The 21,452-nt window shown below is 36.9% G+C and overlaps 1 protein-coding gene and 1 pseudogene across 1 annotated transcript; both read right to left on the reverse strand.

The window, feature by feature from the left end:
- Window positions 1-5,967: 5,967 nt before the first annotated feature.
- Window positions 5,968-6,915, reverse strand: LOC140523353 (olfactory receptor 5B12-like; annotated as a pseudogene).
- Window positions 6,916-18,264: 11,349 nt separating this feature from the next.
- On the reverse strand, window positions 18,265-19,209 carry LOC140523354 (olfactory receptor 5B12-like). The gene has a single exon (XM_072638269.1). The coding sequence runs from the start codon at window positions 19,207-19,209 to the stop codon at window positions 18,265-18,267; it is 945 nt and encodes a 314-aa protein (XP_072494370.1).
- Window positions 19,210-21,452: the final 2,243 nt, after the last annotated feature.

A 21,452-nucleotide genomic window follows, 5' to 3' on the forward strand; every position in this document is an offset into this window, starting at 1 on the left:
CTTGTATGGTTGTCTGGCCACAGGAGGTCTCCTCTTCTGACCACAGGCAAGTTCAGTGGCTGGTGAACCCTGTTTGTGCTACTGTCTTCCCTATTCCCCTGGCTGTGTTGAGGCAGGCCTGGTGTCTTAGTGTAGATGATTATGGGCCATACCCTCCCCCCTACCCCGACACTCAGGATCTCCTCCTTGGTGCTCAGATGGAGCTGTCTGGTATAGCTCTGGTCCTGCTCTCCTCCTCTTCAGCTACAGCAAGCGGTACCCCCCTTTGTGATTTTCCAACCCTCAAGTGTTAAGAGACTGTTTACCCATTTGGCTGATCTCACTGTTCCAGGATAGTTCCTGGGGAACTCTGGGTTTTTCAAGGTCAACAAGGAGCGGGGTAGAGAATTTACAGATCACTCTGCCATCTTGATTCTCAAAAGTTCAAGTAGGTAACTTACAGACATGTAATCTATAGGCTGGTAGTCTCAGGAGAGGCTGTTGCAGTTATCTGGGGTTCTGCAGTTCTCTCTTGCTCAGTTCATCTGGACTCCTGTCCTGGGCTGATATGTTTGAGATTCTGCAGTGCTGTTGCTGCTTCAGACTGCATGGGGTTTCCTGTTGGGCTTTGCTATGGTGGAGTCTGTGCTGGTACATCCTGTGTGCTGTGCGTTCCACCAGCCCCTTGCAGCACATCCTTTCTTTCAACCCTCTAGTCTGTCCTGGTTTGGAAATGTTCCACACTATCTCCTATTGGATTCTACCACTCTATGATTTGTTCAGATTCTCTTTTTAGAGGTGTCTGGAGAAGGTTGTCTTAGAGCTTGGGTGAGTAGTTGCTCTCACTCCACCATCTTGGCTCCTCCCCCTATGATTTTTTTTCAAGACACGTTACAATAAAGAAAATCCCTTTCCACACTTTTAAACTCATTAGTGAACTTATGTGACTGAAACCAAACCTCGTCAATTTCTGTAACCTTGATGTTTATGAAATATTTGCATGCTTGATTGGACCATTATTCGTAATTGTTCTACCTCCATGATTCAGAACGCTGAAATTCCTCTCCTCCATAACAATGTTCCATCTTCCCATAACATATTTTGCCTTACCACTTCTGATAACAAATTAGTCCTTAACCTGAACACCATTTGCTACATTCCTCATTGTTGGGAAGTTCATCAACCTTGTGCTGAGCTGTCTCCTTTACATTCATATTCTTGACCCTGTGCTTGGCCAATATGCAAATATTTTAATGGCTCTTAGTATCACTGACACTTTATACTTTCACCAATCATTCCAATTCTAGGTTATACCTACCGTCCACATTTTCTGGTCTTACTCATGTGCGTATGAAAAATTCCCATTAATCCATTGACTGAGTTTACTACAAATTCATGTGTTCTTCTCTCACTTGAGTCCTCACATCCCTATAGTAATCCACTTATTCATCTCCATCTAACTCCCAATTTCACCTTCAAAAGTATAATATTCTCAAATTTTTTTCTGTCTCCTCAGATTTCTTATGTTAATTTATTCATCCTCCATCTTAGCAGATAAAGATGTTTTATTTCTTTAATTCTCTCTTTCATCTATTCCACACACTGAGGCCATCTTCATTAACCCACATTCTTTTCTTGTACTTTATGTTAGGTAAAATAAAATGTGTCTTCTCCTTGCCAATGCTAACTTCATCATTTCTATTCCCCATTGAATCATCTCTTCTTATGTCTCATAACAATTGTGTTGTGGTTGTTCACCCACTTTTCTTGGCGGAGATTCTAGAGTAATTTTGCATTTCCTACTCAAGTTCATTTTACAGATGAGGAAACTGAAGCAAACAGGGTAAAGTGACTATTCCAAATTTTAAAAGTTATTAAGTATCTGAAGCCAGATTTCAACTCAGTTTTCCTGATTCTGGGCCTGTGATCTATCCACTCTACCATCTAGCTGCCCCCCAAAACAATAACAAACAGCAGGATTGATACAGAATGATATTGTTTTCAAATATTTTAAATATTAGCTACTTTGATCTCCATGATAATGCTGGGAGGTTGGTGTTGTTATTGTATCCATTTTATAAGGGAGAAAACTGAAGCAGGTAAAGTTGAAGTGACTCAGGGTTACACACTAAATAAACCTCTAAAGCCAAATTTGAAATCTGTCTTCCTGAGAACACATGTAATACAAAATGATACAGGACATCTGCCTGCCTCCAGGACTCTGTCCAACAATCATTCCCCATATATTAATTTTATTCCCTCTCTTTCCACTTTTTTATCTATGATCTAAAATAATGCCCTGACTTCCACATCTTTTGAGAAAGGATGTTCCTTAAGAAAATGCACCTCCAGTGCAATTGCCTATTATTCCTAAAACACAGATCTGCCTAGTCATTGTAATGCTGTAGAACCTTTACCATCACTGGATGTCCACTGGTTCCAAAATATGTGTTGGGGAGGGGGAGTTTTGGTGCTGATGTATGGGGGGAGAGTGTTTGGCATTCCATTTTTCTCTACTTTCTCTTTTCAGATAGATTTCTCACTTGTCCACTCATGTATTGCGCATTCCAGAAACAATGATTTCATATATTTTGCTCCTCAAGATCTCCCATCTTCAATCTATGTGCGTGTAAGTGAAAGCACTCCACCTTCCCCCCAGTCTCCTGACTCAAAGTCTCTGTTTCCTTGATATTTGTTCTGAGAATCCTGAATGGACTTAAATATTTGAATTAGATACCAACTCTTAACTCAAACAATTCCTGTTCCTCCTGGGGTTGGTGCTACCACTTGAATAATTTGTATTTCCTTGGAATATATGTTGTATTGACTTATTTGTGCACAGTTTTCTCTCAGTGGAACATAAGGTCTTGGATGGCAAGAATTCTTTTGTTGTTTTATTCATTTGCGTATCATCAGAAGCTAACACAATGCCTGGCACATAGTGGGCACCTAATAAATCCATATTGAAGTGAATTACTTGAATGAATTAAATGGAATATGCAAAAGGCATGGAATAGGAAGGTCTGGCCAACAAAAACGAAAATTAAGAATGAAGTTCAAGAGTTCTCATAGGATCCTAGATGTAGAACTAGAACTGGTAGAGTTCATCTAGAGCAGGGGTGAGAAGCCCGTGATCCTGTGGGTCATGAAGTGTGGGCCTTTAAATCAAAATGTAACAGAATGAATCCTGCAGAACAAAGAACATTGGACTAGAAATCAGGAGATGTGAACACTTGCTTTAGCTTAGTCACTAATTTCCCTTGGGCAAATCACAACTTTTATATTCCTTAGTTTCCTCATCTTTGCTAAAATGGAATTTGACTAGATTTCTATAAGCTGTCATTTCATATGTCTATGATCAATGTGTTTTTAGGCAAATGATATAGGACAGAAAAAAAAGTCCAGGACCATATGTGCTTGAGAGTAAGTGAAGTGATGTCCCCAGTTATGAAACTTTCATTTTAAAATATTGGTGAGATGATCCAGCTTCAGTTTTCTCCTAAAGACTTATATGGGTGACCTAGTTAATCAAAACTTCTCTTAGCTAAAAAGGTAGTTAAACATTTCAAGCCAACACAGTGAACTAGTCCTTACAAGCTACCACCCCCCCCCCCCCGTACTCTTTCCTTGCTCCATATAAAGTCAATAACCTTTCCAAAAAAGGTCCAATCTAAAAAGACATATAATTCCTATCTTCACAAACAGAGCTACAACTACAGAGGTTTTATCTAACTCCTAGTCTATTCCAACAAGCAAGTCCAATGTAACTTATCACAATTCCAACTACTGAGACCAATACAAGATTCAAATTAGCTCAAATCTGACATTATAAACCGCACTTAATCGGCAGTTTTATCCCATAGAGATTCCATTCTCTCCCATCCCCTAAAACAGAGAGGTATCCTGAGAAGCAAAATAGCTTTGGTGCCAAGAAAGGGGTCTATCACCCTAGTTATTCAAAACCTCCACAGGTTCCATTGTAACACATTCCACTTAGTAAACAAAAGGTGTTCCTACTTCCATAAACTTATCTCAATTATGCTGGTATGAAGTACTATAGCTAAAAACTAGGCCAACCCAAGCACAGTAAAGTGAAAGACACACACCAAACAGATTTACCTGTTGGATAGTCTAGCCTCCTTTCCTCAATAGAGTGGAAAAGTTATAATAAATAGCGACAAAGCCATTCCCATGTAAAATCACAAAGAAAAACAGATAAGATAAAGCAGTCAAAAAAAAGTTAAGACTTTTAAACTGCTACTATTATAAGTCTCTAGAATTTCCCTTTGACATTTTTCATCACAAAAATAGTTTTGTACTTTTTCTATCAGCATCCTAACATCTTTCTCACCAATATATTCTTTGTAAATACGTTTGCAGGGCACATAAGCTTAAAAGTTAATGAATGGATATTAATGGTACAAAAAATATTTGAGAGAGTATAATGTGATGACCAGACAAGAAATACACCAGGCTGATATTACAAACTTTGAAATAAGCTTAAACGATTTAGCAAATTAGTTTGTCTTTTAAGAGCAATCTTAATGGTATATTACCATTATATTTTTAGGAAAAGTATAGTCATCCATATATTTTTGAGTAATCACACTTTTGTAAAAAGTTAAAAAAAAGTGTTTGTTTTTTTTTAATGAATGCTCCCTTACAAAATTGTGACCTAAGAAAAGTTCCCTTCTCAGCTAAACTTCCTCTTGAACCAAATACAAAACTGGCTGCTGGTATACTACATGAAATACTTTTCAATATACATAACCAAAAATGTCCATTTAAAAAATTTTTTGAAACTAATATGTAGAGACACTTTAGTTTTTTCTGAGTTGTTCTAAACATTTCTGCTTTTTTTTGCATATAGAAGAATATAATCCTCAAACACCTAAATGGAGAATTCTAACAAATTTCACTATATAGAAACTTATAAGAATAAACACTAATCCACTTGCTCCCTTAGCCTTTTGCAATTTTGGCATGCCTATTTCAATTTGCTACATAACGTATTTATAATCCCATGTTTATAATACTACAAATGTAACATTCCTCATTATTCTTCTTCCCCTACATACCCTATCCCTTCCCACAGGTCTAACTTATTTTTCACCACTACCTTGTTCTCCTATTTGTTACCACCCAAGTGTCCCTCCTTTATCCTCTCCCCCACTCTTCTATTTCTTAATCTACACACCTTCTGTTATTCTATTCTCTAACCTTCTTATTACTTTATGGATTTAGAAGTCTTTTCTACCCTTCAAGATGTATATGTTGTTCCCTCTTTAACTCATTGCTGATGAGAGTAAGCATTTAGTACTTTACTCACTTATTTCTTCTGTATCAGATCTTCCTTACATAACTAATTTGTATGAGATAATTGCTCCTTTTGATCTCTCTGCAACCAGTTTTGTTTTCTTAGAATCACCCTGTTATACTCAATTCAGCTACAGACTTTCTTTCAAAATATCCAAGAATGGCAGTCTTAAGACTACTGATAACATTTTCACATCTAAGAAGCAAATAGTTTGGCTTACCACTAAATTTTTCAACAAAACAATGAGAATGGTGATACCATGAGGGTTACTATCCTCAGCCAAGTCACTTAAAAATAGCTTGCCAAGGTTCACATGAAAAGGAAATGGCAGTCTCACAAAGGCTGATGTGTTCAACATGTCATAACTTTCTGTGGTAAAGGAATTTGATTAAAGCACCTGTGAAAAGATTAATAGATATTAAATCTTCAAAAGTATTTTTAAACTAAAATTTTAAATATAAACATATCCAAACTCTCCCAATTTCTAAAATTGTCACTCATAGAGTGAGATTCTGGAAGCCAGTGAAGGGAGATGTTTTTCAAATTCATGCTGGAAAGAGAGAAGTTATCATCTATAATGCACGGATAATAAATACTATGTCAGTCTAGGATAGGATATATTTTGAAGAGCATAGGGTAGAAGAAAAACAGTTGAATGCTTTTCTCCTTAGTTAAAAGGAGATGCCTAATGAAGGCATGGTCTTCTTTATGATTTTCCTAAAAGCATTACCGACTTGCTTATTCCTCAGACTACAGACCAGAAGATTCAACATGGGAATCACCATGGTATAGAACACTGAAACCATTTTGTCCATGTCCATGGAATGCCTGGAGCTGGGTTGTAAGTACATGAAGATTATGGTCCCATAGAATATGGACACAGCTGTGATATGGGAAGAACAAGTTGAGAAGGCTTTCTGGCGGGCCTCAGCTGAATGTATCCTCAAAATGGCAACGAAAATTAAAAAGTAGGATTACAGGATGAAAAATAAGGAAAAGGATACATTGAATCCTAAAGCAAAGAAAACAATCACTTCATTAATGTATGAGACAGAATAGGAGAGAACCATGAGGGGTGGAACATCACAGAAAAAGTGATGGATCATTTTGGATTTGCAAAAGAAGAGGCTAAAGATGTTTCCTGTATGAATGGAGGCGAAAAGGAAACCACAGATATGGGAACTAACAGTCAGACAAGAACACATATTGGATGTCATGGTGATGGTGTAATGGAGGGGCTTACACACAGCAACCTGGCGATCATAGGCCATAGCAGCCAGGAGATAACTTTCGACTGTGACAAAATATGCAAAGAAAAACATTTGTGCAGCACATCCATTAAAGGAGATGGCTTTGTTCCGTGGGAGGAATCCAGCCATCACTTTAGGAGTAATGGATGAAGAGTACCCCAAGTCTGCCAGAGATAGGTTACAGAGGAAAAAGTACATGGGTGTGTGGAGGTGGGAGTCCCACAATATCAGAACTACCAATCCCAGATTCCCCACCAGGGTGATAATGTAGATAGTGGTGAATATGATGAAGAGGGGGACCTGAAGGTAAGGGGAATCTGTTAATCCCACAAGGATGAACTCCTTCACCCCAGAACAATTCTCCATAAATATCTTGAAGAGATTTGGATGATTCACCTTTGATGACTGAAAGACAATAAGCAAAAGAAATCATTACATTTATGACTCTTTTTTGAGGGCTGTAGATTCATATTTAGTGTAATACGAAGCTACAAAGTTTTGTTAAATAAAAGTTGTGGGATATTGATGAATGATAAATTAACATCATACTAATATTGCAATTATGATTTTTCAGTACCATTATAATAAGTCCCCTTATACATATTAAGATCATTACTGAACAGGTCCTCAACACCTACAACTCTCATGACCTCCATCTTTTCTGTTCTTCAGTCATACATATTGTGGTCATACTGGTGAAGTCTAGAAGTACTGGGAATCCTGATATGCAAGGATACAGAGCATAGATCTGCCTGGAAATAATTCTACCACTCAAGCTTTCTTTCAGTCCAAGTAGAGAGTTTATTACGCTGCTTGAGATCTGAGTTTAGGGGGTTTGGCGTTCAGATTCCAAAGACAAGGTCTTTTTCTTTTAAGCATTCATCTTTAGTACAGCACCAATACTGGAAGGATGATATTGATCATCTCTTCAACTTCACGATCCGGAACTCTTAAATTCCTTTTAAGCACCATCCTACCATCAGTCCTTAATATAGTCTGTCTTACTTTTCACCTCTCTCAATGTACTCTTTATCATAAACACCTGCTTCTACAACCCTACCATGTTTCCAAATTTATTTCCCGTACTTTGGCCTCAGTCTTTCGCCTTCACAGTTTGAAGTGATGATTGAGTGTTTCATCAAGTGTCTCTCAGCTACCTGAAAATATCTTGGTCAATTGTCTTTCATCAGACATTCCAATTTTTAATTATGGTCACTGTAGAGTTTTAATGCTCCTACAAACATGGAACAGGACAAGGTCCATAAATATACTGAGTGGGTTCTCTATAGAAATGTTATCCTCTTGTCACTTGTACCCTCCCCAGGCCAAATGAACCCAGTTAATCTTCTCCCATTAATTCTCTACCCAATTTTCCTGTACCATTTTCTTCCTCTTGCATCAGCAAAGAGAGATGTCATCACCCTTGTTTCCTTACTCAACCCTTCAAACCCCTCTCCATTATTCCCTATTCCTCCTGCTTTGTCCCTATATTAGAGGAAGAGTTAGATTTTCTCACTATCAAGGTTAATCTCTCTGTGTATGGTCTTCTCATCTATCCTATCTCCTCAAAAAATGCAAATAGATATAATTTAGGTAACACTATTTGTTTAGGAAAGTGATTTATTAATATTATCTCATTTGATCTTCACAACAAACCACATAAATTTTACAGAGGAAGGAAGAAAAGCTGACAGATAAAAGACTTGGTAAGAGTTACATAGTAAGCATCTGGTGTCTAATTTGAACTCAAGTTTCTCTGACTCCAGGTACCATACTATATCCACCTTCAAGAATACAACCTTCCATCATTGTTTTAGTTTATTTTCTTCCCCTTATTCAATTTCTGGGTCCCTATTGTTTACAAAAACACCTATATTTTTAAATATTTTTAAAAAATCATCATTTTAAAAATGCATCTTCCACACAGCTACAATTTGAGATTACTAAAGTACAGATACAGTTTCTCTCTTTGATACTCAGTGGTATTCAATAAATCACTAATATTTCTCATATAAAATATGAATTCCTTGGTTTAACACTTAAAATCCTTTACAAATTTTCTCCATCCTATCTTCCTAGAATGATTTCACATCATTCCCCATTTCACTTGTCCCACATGTCTGGCAAATGCATATACATTCATTTCTCCCTCCTTGATCTCCCATCAATGTGCGTTTGTACAAATTGTCCTTCATGCCTCTCAAGCTCTCTCTTCAACACTTCTTCTTAGAATCCCAGACTTCCTGAAATAACCAGTTCAATAGTCACAACCATTCCTGTTCTTCTTATTTTTTACATTACCTTGGTGCATATTTTCTATTCATTTCCCTGTGCAAAAATTGAAGATCACTGAGGGTGAGAAATATTTGTGCTTGATTTGCATGCGTGTGTTTGTGGTGGGAGGTGGGAGGATTCTCAGAGAAAAGCACAGTACCTTGTACAGAGTCCACACTAAATACAGGGGTGTTGAATTAATTTCATGGATAAAATTGAACACATGAGAACTATTGGACAGGAACATAAGACAATAGTAAAGATTAAAAATTTCTACTTAATTCTCAATGAATCTTAATAGATAGATTCACTTTAAAATAACGGAGATCGTATAGATCATCTGGTCCAATCCCTTCATTTATAAGTGACCTGCCCAAAACCTACATGGTTAGTCCCAAGATTTGAACCATGGTACTCTGATCCCAGATTTTTCCTTCATTAAGGAGGCCTGATGAGGGAGAAAGACTAGAGCGCTCTTAGTTTAGAAAGTTGGATTCCAGTCCTGTTACTGACAGTACCTTACTCTAGAACTTTAGACACATCACCTTCCCACCCTGGGTCTCACTTACATCACCTGCAGGCCAAGGGAGAAAGGTCATATGACCTTAAAAAAAAAGCTTAAAAAGTCATATGACCTTAAAAGCTACAAAGGAATCTAGGCAATTACAACTCTTTACATCACAAAGCCTCTGAAAAGAAGATTTTTGCTACTAAAACAAAAGCATTATCTCTTGTAGTAGCTGGGGGAGATTTTTTTAAATTCAGAGTTCACAGTTCTTCATGAAGTGCTTTGAAATACTTAGGTGAACAATAAAAAATATATGAAAAAATAATGATTAGTGTTATGGCAAGACCATTCTTTTTAGGGTGAGAAACCCAACTTTGAATTCCAGTTTTGCTCTTTATTACATGTGTCACCTCAGCCTACTCTCCTTCCAACTCAGCGTGTCAGTTTCTTCACCTATAAAACTGGAAAATCCATAAAGTCTTTACCCATTCGATCTGAAGATCTAGTAGGCAAAGAAGTAGCAAAGAGGACACAGTGAAGGATGTGAAATCTGAAGAAAGTGAGTTTAAATTCTAAGAAACTTGTCACTTATATGACCCTAGACAAGTCACTTAACAGATACCTGCCTCAAGTTTCCTCATCTCTAAATCTACCTCACAGGGCTCTTGTGAGGATCAAACAAGATTTTAGAAGTACAGTGATTTGTGAACCTTGAAGTTCCCAATAAATGCTCTAGCTACCATTAGCACGAATTAAAATATAAAAACATGAAACATTATGAAAATAGCAGTTCCAAATCCTTGATTTTGAACCCTCTACGTTCTCATACTTTGAAGACAAAGATATTATTTTTCATTCATGTAACTCTCATATTGGAGAATTGGGTAGAACCTGTCACTACCTGGGTCCTTTAGGATGGTGACAAGACTCCAAGAGGGAGAACTTTTCGATGGCCTGCATTTAATGTTGTCTTCTATTAGATGCTTAATAGGAAGAGAAGAAGAATTGTAGAAACTGTGCCTAGTATCTGGTGCTAAAAACTCAGAGTTTTCCATGTCATGATCTGTCATTCTCAGCCACTGTTGCTCCGTGGATCAAGCTGACAGTCAGGTCACTAGATGAACTAAAACAATGTTTCTGATCTTATTAATAAATGAAGAATGACAACAACCAAAACCAGGCTTGTTCAATGGACATGGGTCCAAACTGAGATATAAAAAGCTTTCTGGGGATTTTGGTCACAAACTTGCAGTAGAGTTTTACAAGAATGGACATATTGGTGCTATTAAGGGCCAAAGGCTCCTCTGAGGACACCCAGAACTACACAGTGTGCATCTCTGAAAAGCACATAACAGTTTATCCAACGCTGTGGGGACTCAATCACAATAACTAAGGGAAGTCATGGGTATACTCAGATGTTGTTGTCAGGACTTCTCTACGGTGCACAGAGAGCAAGGCTACTCTCCAGAGACACTAGAAATCAGGATCATGACTTCCCTAGGCATCAACCTGATGGAACCTCCACATGGACAATAGAGAAATAGTCATGAAATGAGACAAGTCCCTTAGAGCCCAGGCCCAGTGTCTCTAACAGTTCAGGTTCCATTCTTTTATCTCCTTGAAGAAAAGTGTCTCTTGGGGAGGGATGATATATCACCATAGATTTAGGGTTTGAATAGGTAATGAAAATGATGCAAGAAAAAAGAAAAGAAATAAAAGAGAACCAGTGAATCCTTTTAAAAATACACAGAAAATAAGGGAAAGAATTTCAAATGGCAACATCAGTAAATAGTACAGTTTTATTATTGATATAATAGTAAAATTTTATTAATGATATATTAAGCATTTAAAACATGTCCATAATGAAATTCAACAGTTTCACAGATGAATTTCTTTTATTCCTTGTGCATTGAAATGATAATATCTATTACTGCTTATTCACTTCATAATAAAAAAGGCAAGTTTAGAAAAGGAAACATTTGCCTGCATATGTTCCAAGTACCTTCAGTGTTTTTTCACTCATTTCTGACTTTCCATAACCTCATTTGGATACTTTAATGATTTGCTATTTTCTTTTCCAGCACAAGTGAGGAAACTGATTCAAATAGGGCTAAGTGACTTGACTGGGTTCAAAGAATCAGTTAGTGTCTTAGACCAGATTTGAACTCAGGTCTTTCCAACTCTACTCCCAGCACTCGAGCCACTGCTGCACCTTGTTGCCATGTCTCAAGTAGCCAGTCCCTCAATATAATACTTATGTGCCAGGTGGAAAATGACAACGTAGCATAGCCTCCTCTCTCCACTCCTCTGCATTTCTTTGGTAGTTCCCCTAATCCAACCAACCAAGCCTCAGAGACAGCAACTATCCCTATTGTAAATAATCTCCAAGTTCACTATTTATTCCTTGAAGTGATAGGTCAGTCAATTGTAAGGCCAGTGAATCCCAATTCTGGCAACTTAGGATGGAATTTGATCAGTTGAAGGGCTACACATTTTTATTATCCAATTCTTTCTTACATATCCTCTGGCTTCTATAGATCTTCCATAAAAGCTATGCTAAAACATTCAGTTTCAGAATCAGATACTCAGATATATAAGAGACCTCAGAGTACATTGAGTCTTGCCCATAAAATAACAAGAATTCTTTTTCTCCTATGTAGGGGTGTTAATATAGATAGAATCAGCTGTCAACTGTTAGTCTAATCACAGTGTGGTGAGAAGACATTGCCTAACCAAAACCAAAATGGTTGGGAAGAATGTTAATAATGCTTCCTATAGTATTAAAGAATTATCATGCCCAATTCACTTAATAGAAAACTTAGGTTACTTGCACAAATTCATATAAAGAGCAAGTGGCATAGGTACATGGGCAATTTCCAGGACTCAACATCTTTCCCCTTTATGCTCTGAGAGATGACCTAAAGGCTCCTCAAAAAGATGAAATGAAAGTTTCTAAACTTCAAAAACTCATGCCCTGAGGACTTAAATTATGCCAAAAGGTTCAAATTCTTCAAACTTCTATAAACTACTTATCAGCATTGGAAATACGGATTTAATCATTGGAAAGTTTCGAGGGTATGATGCTTCTGAGGTCAGGAAAAAAAGATGAATCCAACTCTTGAGTTATATGGAGATGAAACAGGCTGTGGGTCTTGGAGAATTTGTGCACTAAGAGAATATAAATACAAAGAAAACAATATCTTAGGTATACTCCTTATTTAAAAGGATAAACCTAGTGATGACTTTGCCCCTGGAAATTCTAATGAAAAGGCATCTTTATTCTTCAGACTATACATGAGAAGGCTCAGCAATCATGAGCTGAAAACTGATACCACTTTCTTCGTGTGTGTGTGTGTGTGTGTGTGTGTGTGTGTTCGCCCTTCATTGCCAAAGAAGACCATGACATCAGAGAAATAATGACGTGACTTACACTTGACTTTGTTTTGAGTGAAGGAGAGCTGTGCAAGGTCACCAGCCTCACTTCTTCTCCAAAGCCATCTGAATCCAGTGACCAGATATTCATCAGGATGACTGGAGATAACCCAGGATGACGAAACTGGAGTTAAGTGATTTGCCCAAGGTCACACAGCTAGTGAGTGTCAAGTGTCTAAGGTGAGATTTGAATCAGGTCCTCCTGACTCCTGCACTGGTGCTCTATCCACTGCACCACCTAGCTGCCCCAGTTTCTCTGTAGCCATGGAATGAGTATAACAGAGCTATAAATACAAGAGGATTCCTGTCCCACAGAATATGAACTGCCAGGCCTAGAGGCCTGAGGGCTACCCGAGTCTTACCTTACCTATCGCAGGTCTTCGGCTGGCCAAACCGGATAAACGTATGAGAGAAGAGACTTTCCAGTGTCGAACAAGGGTTAGGCTTTATTCAGGGTCTTCGTTACATGTGCAGGGGGAACTCTTCCTTAGGAGAGAGAGAAATCTCCCAAGGAGGCAAAGATCTTACAGTAAGAGAATGAAAGCAGAAGTGGAAGTGGGGAGAGAGGGGAGAGGGAAGAAAGAAGAGAGGAGAGAAGGAAGACGGGCCTTCTGTCCTCTAAGGGCCCCTCAGCGCTAAGAGTGCCTTCAGGCTTTCCTGACCCTACTTAAGCTCTTCTGCCACATAGTTTGCACCTGAATACCGTGCCTGTTAGATAACAATAGGTGTGCTCAGATCTGGGCCAATCGAGAGGGCAGGGATGCTCTCTCCCAGCACTTTTCTCACGGGAAGAGGCGGAAATGCACGAGATAGCTCGGTCTCACACCTCAATTCCCTGCTGTTCCTTGGGGGGCCTCATGAGAACTCTAAGGTTTAGAAGTCCTCACCTTTACCCGCCCGAGACTGTCCACATGGAACTGAGCTTACACCCCCAACAATGAACATTGTTATGAGATGGCAAATACAGATGAAGAAGTAATGCTGGTAGCTTTCAGCAAGACAGAGTCTCATGATGATTTTGAAGATGTATAAGAAGACTAGTAAGAAGACAAAATGAGGTTCGGGAGATATCAAATTATACAATATATAAAACTGGTTCAGTGTGGTATGTCTCAGAGTGGGAGAGAGCTTCAAGTGCAGGAAACTCACAGAAAAAGTAATTAACCACATTGAAGTTATAGAAGTCGAAAGTGAAGAAATTGTCTCTGTAAATGGAGGAATTCAGAAGGCCACAAAAAGAGGTACTGATAGTCTAACTCCCATTTGTGCTAGATGTCATGGAAGTGCTATAATGGAAGGTCTCATATAAAGCTACATTTAGATTATTGGCCAAGAGAAAATTTGGGAGAGTGAAAAAAGTACACAGAAAATAAAATAAAAAAAAACAACTGCAATAGATCTATTTTAGTAGATGATAGTGGAAAACCCAGCCCTCATTCATGCAGTAGTAGCTAAAGAGTAGATAAAATCCATGAAAGATGTTTCTGTTTGGTGATGCAGGACCCAGGATATAAAGACTGGCACTTGAGCTGAGGTGAATTCAAAAGGAATTAGCTAACCAGGACAATCTTTGGTGTTTGAGCTCTTTCTGGACCAAATGACATTGGAAAAAGAGGAGATTCTGAGATTTTTTTTAGTAGGAATGGTCATTGAACCTTTCTCCTCCACTCTGATCCTACATCAAGTTAAGAATGCAAAGTTCTTCTCTGCTCTCCTCATTTCCCATTTCATACTAGGGGACTTCAACGCACAAATTGATGCTCCTTCAACTCCCCTAAATTTCATACTTTTCTACTTATTCATCTCCCATGACATATTCTTGCATTTTACTTCATTGGCACAGAAAAATAGACCTACCCGTGATCTTGTCACAACCCACTAATGCTGCAGTTATGACCACTGAAATCTCCTTACGTAATTACAATTTGTCATTACATCTCTCTATACTGACAATTTCAAACTTTGTTATTTATCTGTGACTGTCTGTCACTATGGGTAATTAAATTCTCAGTTCTCCCACACAGCTCTCTAAGAATAAGCATTAGGCAGTTTACCAATTTGTATCAGCAGAGGGATTTGCCATAGGAGGTCTATACACCAACTTTCTCCATTTGGCACCATCCAAATGCAAAAGTTTAAGGGGAATAATAGGTGTTTTTCTACTGGATTTTTGTTGATATTGATATCTTATTAATTTTTAATATAAATACAAAAAGAGAAGAAATAGTATTTCCACATACACAACAAAATATAAAAGAAAGACTCAATCTAAAGTCATGAATCTTCTTTAAAGACTTGTTACTTGAAAATAAACTATGCAAAAAGTTGTATGCACTGTTCTCAATGCTACCTGCTTTTCTGTGTTTCCTTCAAAGTTTTCTTTTATTCTCTGCCATGCTCTTTTTATTTATATTATAAATATTTATTTATATTTCATTCTATCTACTTTTTCTCTCCCTCCCCACCCCATCCTAGAGAAGGCTACAATTAAACACACACACACACACACATATAGGTGTGTATGTGTCTGTGTTAGGGTGTGTGTGTGTGTGTGTGTGTGTGTGTGTGTATACAGAGACATATATATGCAAATATATGTGTAAAACCATACTATATATATATATATGATGTATTATATATACTGTATGTTATACTATATATCATACTGTACATACATACACATACATACACACATACATACATATACATTATATATATGTGTGTGTGTATATATATATATGTGTATATATATATATATATATATATGTATATACGTATATCATTTCTTTCTCTGGAGGGGGATAACATCTTCCCTCATAGGTCCTGTGTAGTTGCTTTGAGTGTTTATGTTACTCAGCATGAATTAGTCATTCAAAGATGTTCTTAGAAAAATATTTCTGTTACTCTCAAAGTTATTTTGATGTGCATTTCTCTAATCAATAATGCTTTAGAGTATTCGTTCATATGATTATATGTATATGTGGATGTACAGTTTTATTTCTTTATGGAAAGAATTTTGAAATTGAAAGTTTTTTATTGAAAAACTGCCTGTTCATAACCTTTGACCATTTATCAATTGTACTACTCATATGATTATAAATTTGACAAAATTATTTATGTATTAAAGAAATGAGACCTTTATCTGAAAGACATTCTGTGAAGAATTTCCCTAATTTTCTGCTTTCCTTCTAATCTTGTCTACATTACTTTTATTTGCACTAAACCTATTTAATATAATCAAAATCATCCATTTTAAACCTCAAAATTCGATTTCTTGTTTATTCATAAATCACTCTCCTATCCACAAATCTGATAGGAAATATTTTCCATGTCCTTATAATTCTCTTATGATATCTCCCTTTATATCTATCCCAGGCATCCATTTCGACCTTGGTAAACGACTGAAGATACTGGTCAATGCAAAATTTCTCTCACACTGCTTTCCAGCTTTCCCAACAGTTTTTACCAAACAAGGAATTCTTATACCCAAAACTTAAATTCTTACATTCATCAGACACAAAGTTAATATAATCTTCCTTGTATGCCTACACTGTTCCTCTGATCACTCTTTGTGTTCCTTAACTAGTACCAGAGAGTTTTGATAGCTACTGCCTTATAATATATTTTAAGATCTGGTACTGCTAAACCATCTTCCTTTAATTTTTTTGTTATAATTAATTTTGAAATTCTTGACCATTTGTTCCTTCAAATCAATTTTGTTAAACGTTATAACATTTAATAATTTGTATGTGATGGCATCGAATAAATAGGCAGATTAGGTAAAATTGTCATTTTGATTATATCCATTTTGCCTACACATGAAAAGTGATACTATTTCAATGCCTTAAATCTGCCTTCATTTGTATGAAGAATAAGTTTTATAACGCATTCGTGAATTCACTGGGTCCATTTTGTCAGTTATACTCTCAGGTGCATTATATTGTCTGCAGTTATTTTAAAGGGAGTATCTCTTACTAATTCCTCTTGCAAGGTTTTGTTGGTGATATCTAAAATTGCTGATGCTTTAATGGGTTTATTTTCCATCCTACCACTTTGCTAAAATTATTAATTGGTTCAATTAACTTTTAATTGTATCTTTATGACTTTCCAAATATATCATCATATTGTCTACATACTTCATTTCCCACTCTGATTTTTTCAGTTTTTTTCTTCTCTTCTTATGATTGGTAGCACTTCTAAAACAATATTGAGCAGTATTTCTGATATAGTGTAGTTTCTCTCTTTTACCTTTTAATAACAAACACATTTTAGCTTTAAGTTTGTTGGAGATGATGATTGGTGCCCCTGCTTTTTTTTTTTTATATCAGTTGATTCATAATAAATTCTACTTTAGGCATTTATTTTAACTCTCTGTGTATCTCTCATTTGTATTTCATTTCTTACATTGTTGAATACAGATTTTTAATCAATTCTGCTTTTTCCATTTTGGGGGGAAAATTCATCCTATTTGCTTTCATAGTTATTACTAATTGGGTATTTCCATTCATCCTATATTTCCTAGTTATTCGTCTCACACTGTTTACCCTGTCTGTCCTCACAAGTGTAATTTATTGTGAACCACTATCTTGCTCTCTTATTTGTTAATCTACCAACCCATCTAAAGGTCCCTCTCTTATTCTCTCACTCCCACTCACTGCTTTAATCTAACTACCACCTAAAAGTCCCTGATTTATCCTCTCCCCTACACTTCTAATTCTTAATCTACACCTCTTCTAAAAGTCCCTCCCTCATCCCATTCCCTCATGTTCTTGTTTCTTTATAGATTTAGAAGACTGTTATGTCTTTCTAGATCTATATGTTGTTTTCTTTTTAGCCTATTTCTGATGAGAGGAAGCTTTTAGCACTAGCAGCACTCTACCCCACTTCCTTCTTTTGTATCAGTTGTTCCTTTCACAACTCATTTGCATGAGAAAAAAATCATTTCTTTTGACCTCTCCCAACGCAATTGTTTTAGAATCACCCGTCATACGTGGCTTAGCCTCAACTTTTCTTTCAAAATACCCAAATAATGATGACAGTCTTAACATTACTGATAGTATTTTCACAAGTAAGAAGCAAACAGTTTGATTTTTTACTAGATTTTTCAGTAAAATATTGAGAATGATGATAGAATGATGATGACTATTCCTTCCCACTTCACTTAATAACACCTTGCCCAGATTCAAATGAAAAGAAAATGGCAGACTTGTAAAAACTGATGACATCTCATAACTTTCTATGGCAAAGGAATATTTTTAAAGTTCCTGTTAAAAGATGAACAGATATTAAATCTTCAAAGTATCTTCAACTAAGATTTTAAATATGAAACATTCAGTTTCTCCAAATTGCAAAAAATTATGCATCATAGATTCAGATACTAGATGCCAGTTAGGGATGATGTCAAGCAAATTCAGGATGGAAAGAGAGAAGTTACCACACATGATGCATGAATAATAAAAATTTCATACCACAGAAGAAAAATCCTGGAATACTTTTCTCCCTAGTTAAAAAAAGATTCCTAAAGAAGACTTTGTCTTACTCATAATTTTCTTAAATGCACCACTGACTTCCTTATTCCTCAGACTATAGACCAGAGGATTCAACATGGGGATGACCATGGTGTAGAAAACTGAAGCCATTTTGTCTGTGTCCATGGAATGCCTGGAACTGGGTTGGAAGTACATGAACATGATTGTCCCATAGAATATGGACACAGCTGTGAGATGGGAAGCACAGGTGGAGAAGGCCTTCTGACGGCCCTTGACTGAGTGCATCCTCAGAATGGCAAGGAAAATTAAAAAATAGGATTTCAAGATGAAAAAAAGGGCAAAGAATACATTGAATCCAACAGCAAAGAAAACAACCACTTCATTGATATATGAGACAGAGTAGGAGAGAACCAAGAGGGGTGGAACATCACAGAAAAAGTGATGAATCATATTGGAATTGCAAAGAAAGAGGCTGAAGATGTTTTCTGTGTGAATGGAGGCAAAAAGGAAACCACAGATATGGGAACTAATGGTCAGACAAGCACACACACTGGATGTCATTGTGGTGGTATAATGTAGGGGCTTACACACAGCCACCTGGCGATCATAGGCCATATCAGCCAGGAGATAACTTTCAGCAGTGGCAAAGTAGACAAAGAAAAACATTTGTGCAGCACAGCCATTATAGGAGATGACTTTGTCCCCTGGGAGGAATCCAGCCGTTACTTTGGGAGTAATGGCTGAAGAGTAGCCCAAATCTATCAGAGAGAGGTTACAGAGGAAAAAGTACATGGGTGTGTGGAGGCAAGAGTCACACAATATCAGAAATACCAGACCCAGGTTTCCTATCAAAGCAATGAGGTAAATGATAGTGAATATTATGAAGAGAGGAACATGAAGTTCAGGGGAATCTGTTAATCCCACAAGGATGAATTCCTTCACCACTGAACAATTCTCCATGAATATCTTGTAGGGATTTGGATGGTTCACCTGAAACAAGGAAAACACAAAAACAACAAATCATGGTATTGGTCATTCTTTTCTGAATGGAATCATATTTACTATATAAAAAAAACATAAAATTATGTTACATAAAAATTGTGGGATTTTGGTGCAATTATGATTCCTCAGCACACATAATAAGTCCCCTTATAATCATTAAGATGATTACTGAACAGGTTCTCAACATCCACAGTTCCCATGACCTTCATCTTCACTCTGCATCAATCACTTACACTGTGTTCATACTATTGAATTGATCATTCCTCCAGCTCCATGACTCAGAACTCTGAAATTCCTCTTGATTACATCCTACTATCTCTCAATTACATATTCTTCCTTATGTTTCATCTTTCTAGATTTGCTCCTTCTCATAAACACCAGTTTCTACATCCCTACCATGTTTCCAATTTTCTTTCCCCTTCAAAGGATTGAACTGATGATTGAGTGTTCCAGTAATAGTCCCTCAGTTACCCAAGATTTTCTTGCTCTGTTGTCTTTCAGCACATTCCAACTTAGAATTATGCTCACTATGTACCTTTAATGGTACCACAAAGAGAGGGCAGAATGAGGTCCATAAATATGCTGCATGAGTTCCCTATAGATACATATTACTCTCTTGTCACTTGTACTCTCCCTGGTCCAAAGGAACCCAGTTATTCTTCCACCATTAACACTTTCCCACTCTCTTATACCACTTTTTTCCCCTTGCATCAGAAAAGATAGATGTCAACACTCTTGGTTTCTTTCATTCCGTACTCAACCCTTGAAACTCCTCTTCATTTTTCCCTGTTCCCTTCTCCTTTCTCTCATATCTCAGAGGAAGAGGTGAATCTTCTCACTGCCACTATAAATCTATCTGTGTATTCTCTTATTCTCATCTCCTCCTATCTCCTCCAAAAATAATCTTCACAACGAACCTGGTATGTAGGTGATATCCATTTTACAAAGGAGGAGGCAGAAGCAGACAGGGATAAGATACTTGGCAAGGGTCACCTACTAAGTGCGTGAGGCCCAATTTGAACTCAGGTTTCTCTGACTCTAGGTTCATTCCATATCCACCTTGAAGCTTCCAAGAATCCAATCCCTCCATCATTGTTTTAGTTTATTTTTATTTGTTTGTTTGTTTATTCTTTTGTAATTTCTCACTAATTATTTACAGCAATGACTAGATTCTGCCGCTTAAAAATTCATTATTTTAAATATGATTCTTTCAAACAGTTGCAATTTGCTGTTCTTAAAGCACAGGTGTACTTTGTCTGGTATTCAGTGGTATTCAGTGGGTAACTACTGTTTCTAGTATAAAATATGAATGCCTCTTTTTCACATTTAAAATATTTCACAATTTCTCTGCATCCTATCTTCCTAGATTTACTAGATTAATTTCTTCTTTACCCATGGCAAGCAGATGGATGGACATTCATTTCTCCATCCTTCGTCTCCCATCTGCCCTCCATATGCCTTTGTACAAACTGTCCTCCATGCCTGTGAAGCTCTATCTCTTCAACATCTCATCTTAGACTCTCTAGCTCTTTTAAATGTGCCACCTCCAATACTCAGGAGTTTTCCTTTTCCTCTTACGGATTGTGCCCCCCATTTAAACAGCATATATTTCCTTGGTGTGTAGTTCCTATTGATTTTTCTGTGTAAAAAAAAAGTGTTTTCTACCTGTACACTATAAGATAATTGAGGGTGGGAAATATTTGTGTTTTATTGCCTGTTTGCATTTGTGGTGAGGAATGGGTGAATTTGAACTCAAGTCTCTCTGACTCCAGGTTCCATAATGTATCCATCTAGAAGCCTCCAAGAATCCAACCCTCCATCATTGTTTTAGTTTATTTTCTCCATCTTATACAATTTCCCATTCCATATTATTTACAATAATGCCCACATTCTGCCATTTTTTTCTGAGAGAAAAGCACATCAGGTAGAGAATCCACAATAAACATGCTATTGAATTGAATTAATTTCATGAATAATATTAAACACATGAAAACTGTTGGCTAAGAAAACATAAAAAATAATAATAAAGATCAAATTTTCTACATGAAGTCTTACTGAATTTGTTCATTGAAAACTGCCAGTGACCTTAACGTTTATCTGGTCCAGTTCCTTCATTTATAAATAATTTGCCCAAAGCCTGCATGGCTGACCCAGGATTGAACCACAGTAGTATGATTCCAAATTCTTCCCTCATTAAGGAA

Source organism: Notamacropus eugenii, chromosome 2 (genome assembly GCF_028372415.1).
Source record: "Notamacropus eugenii isolate mMacEug1 chromosome 2, mMacEug1.pri_v2, whole genome shotgun sequence".
NCBI lineage: Eukaryota > Metazoa > Chordata > Mammalia > Diprotodontia > Macropodidae > Notamacropus > Notamacropus eugenii.

What these genes read in the sequence shown, in the direction of transcription:
- LOC140523354 (XM_072638269.1), bottom strand. Translation starts at nt 19,209, where the DNA reads ATGGAGAATTGTTCAGTGGTGAAGGAATTCATCCTTGTGGGATTAACA.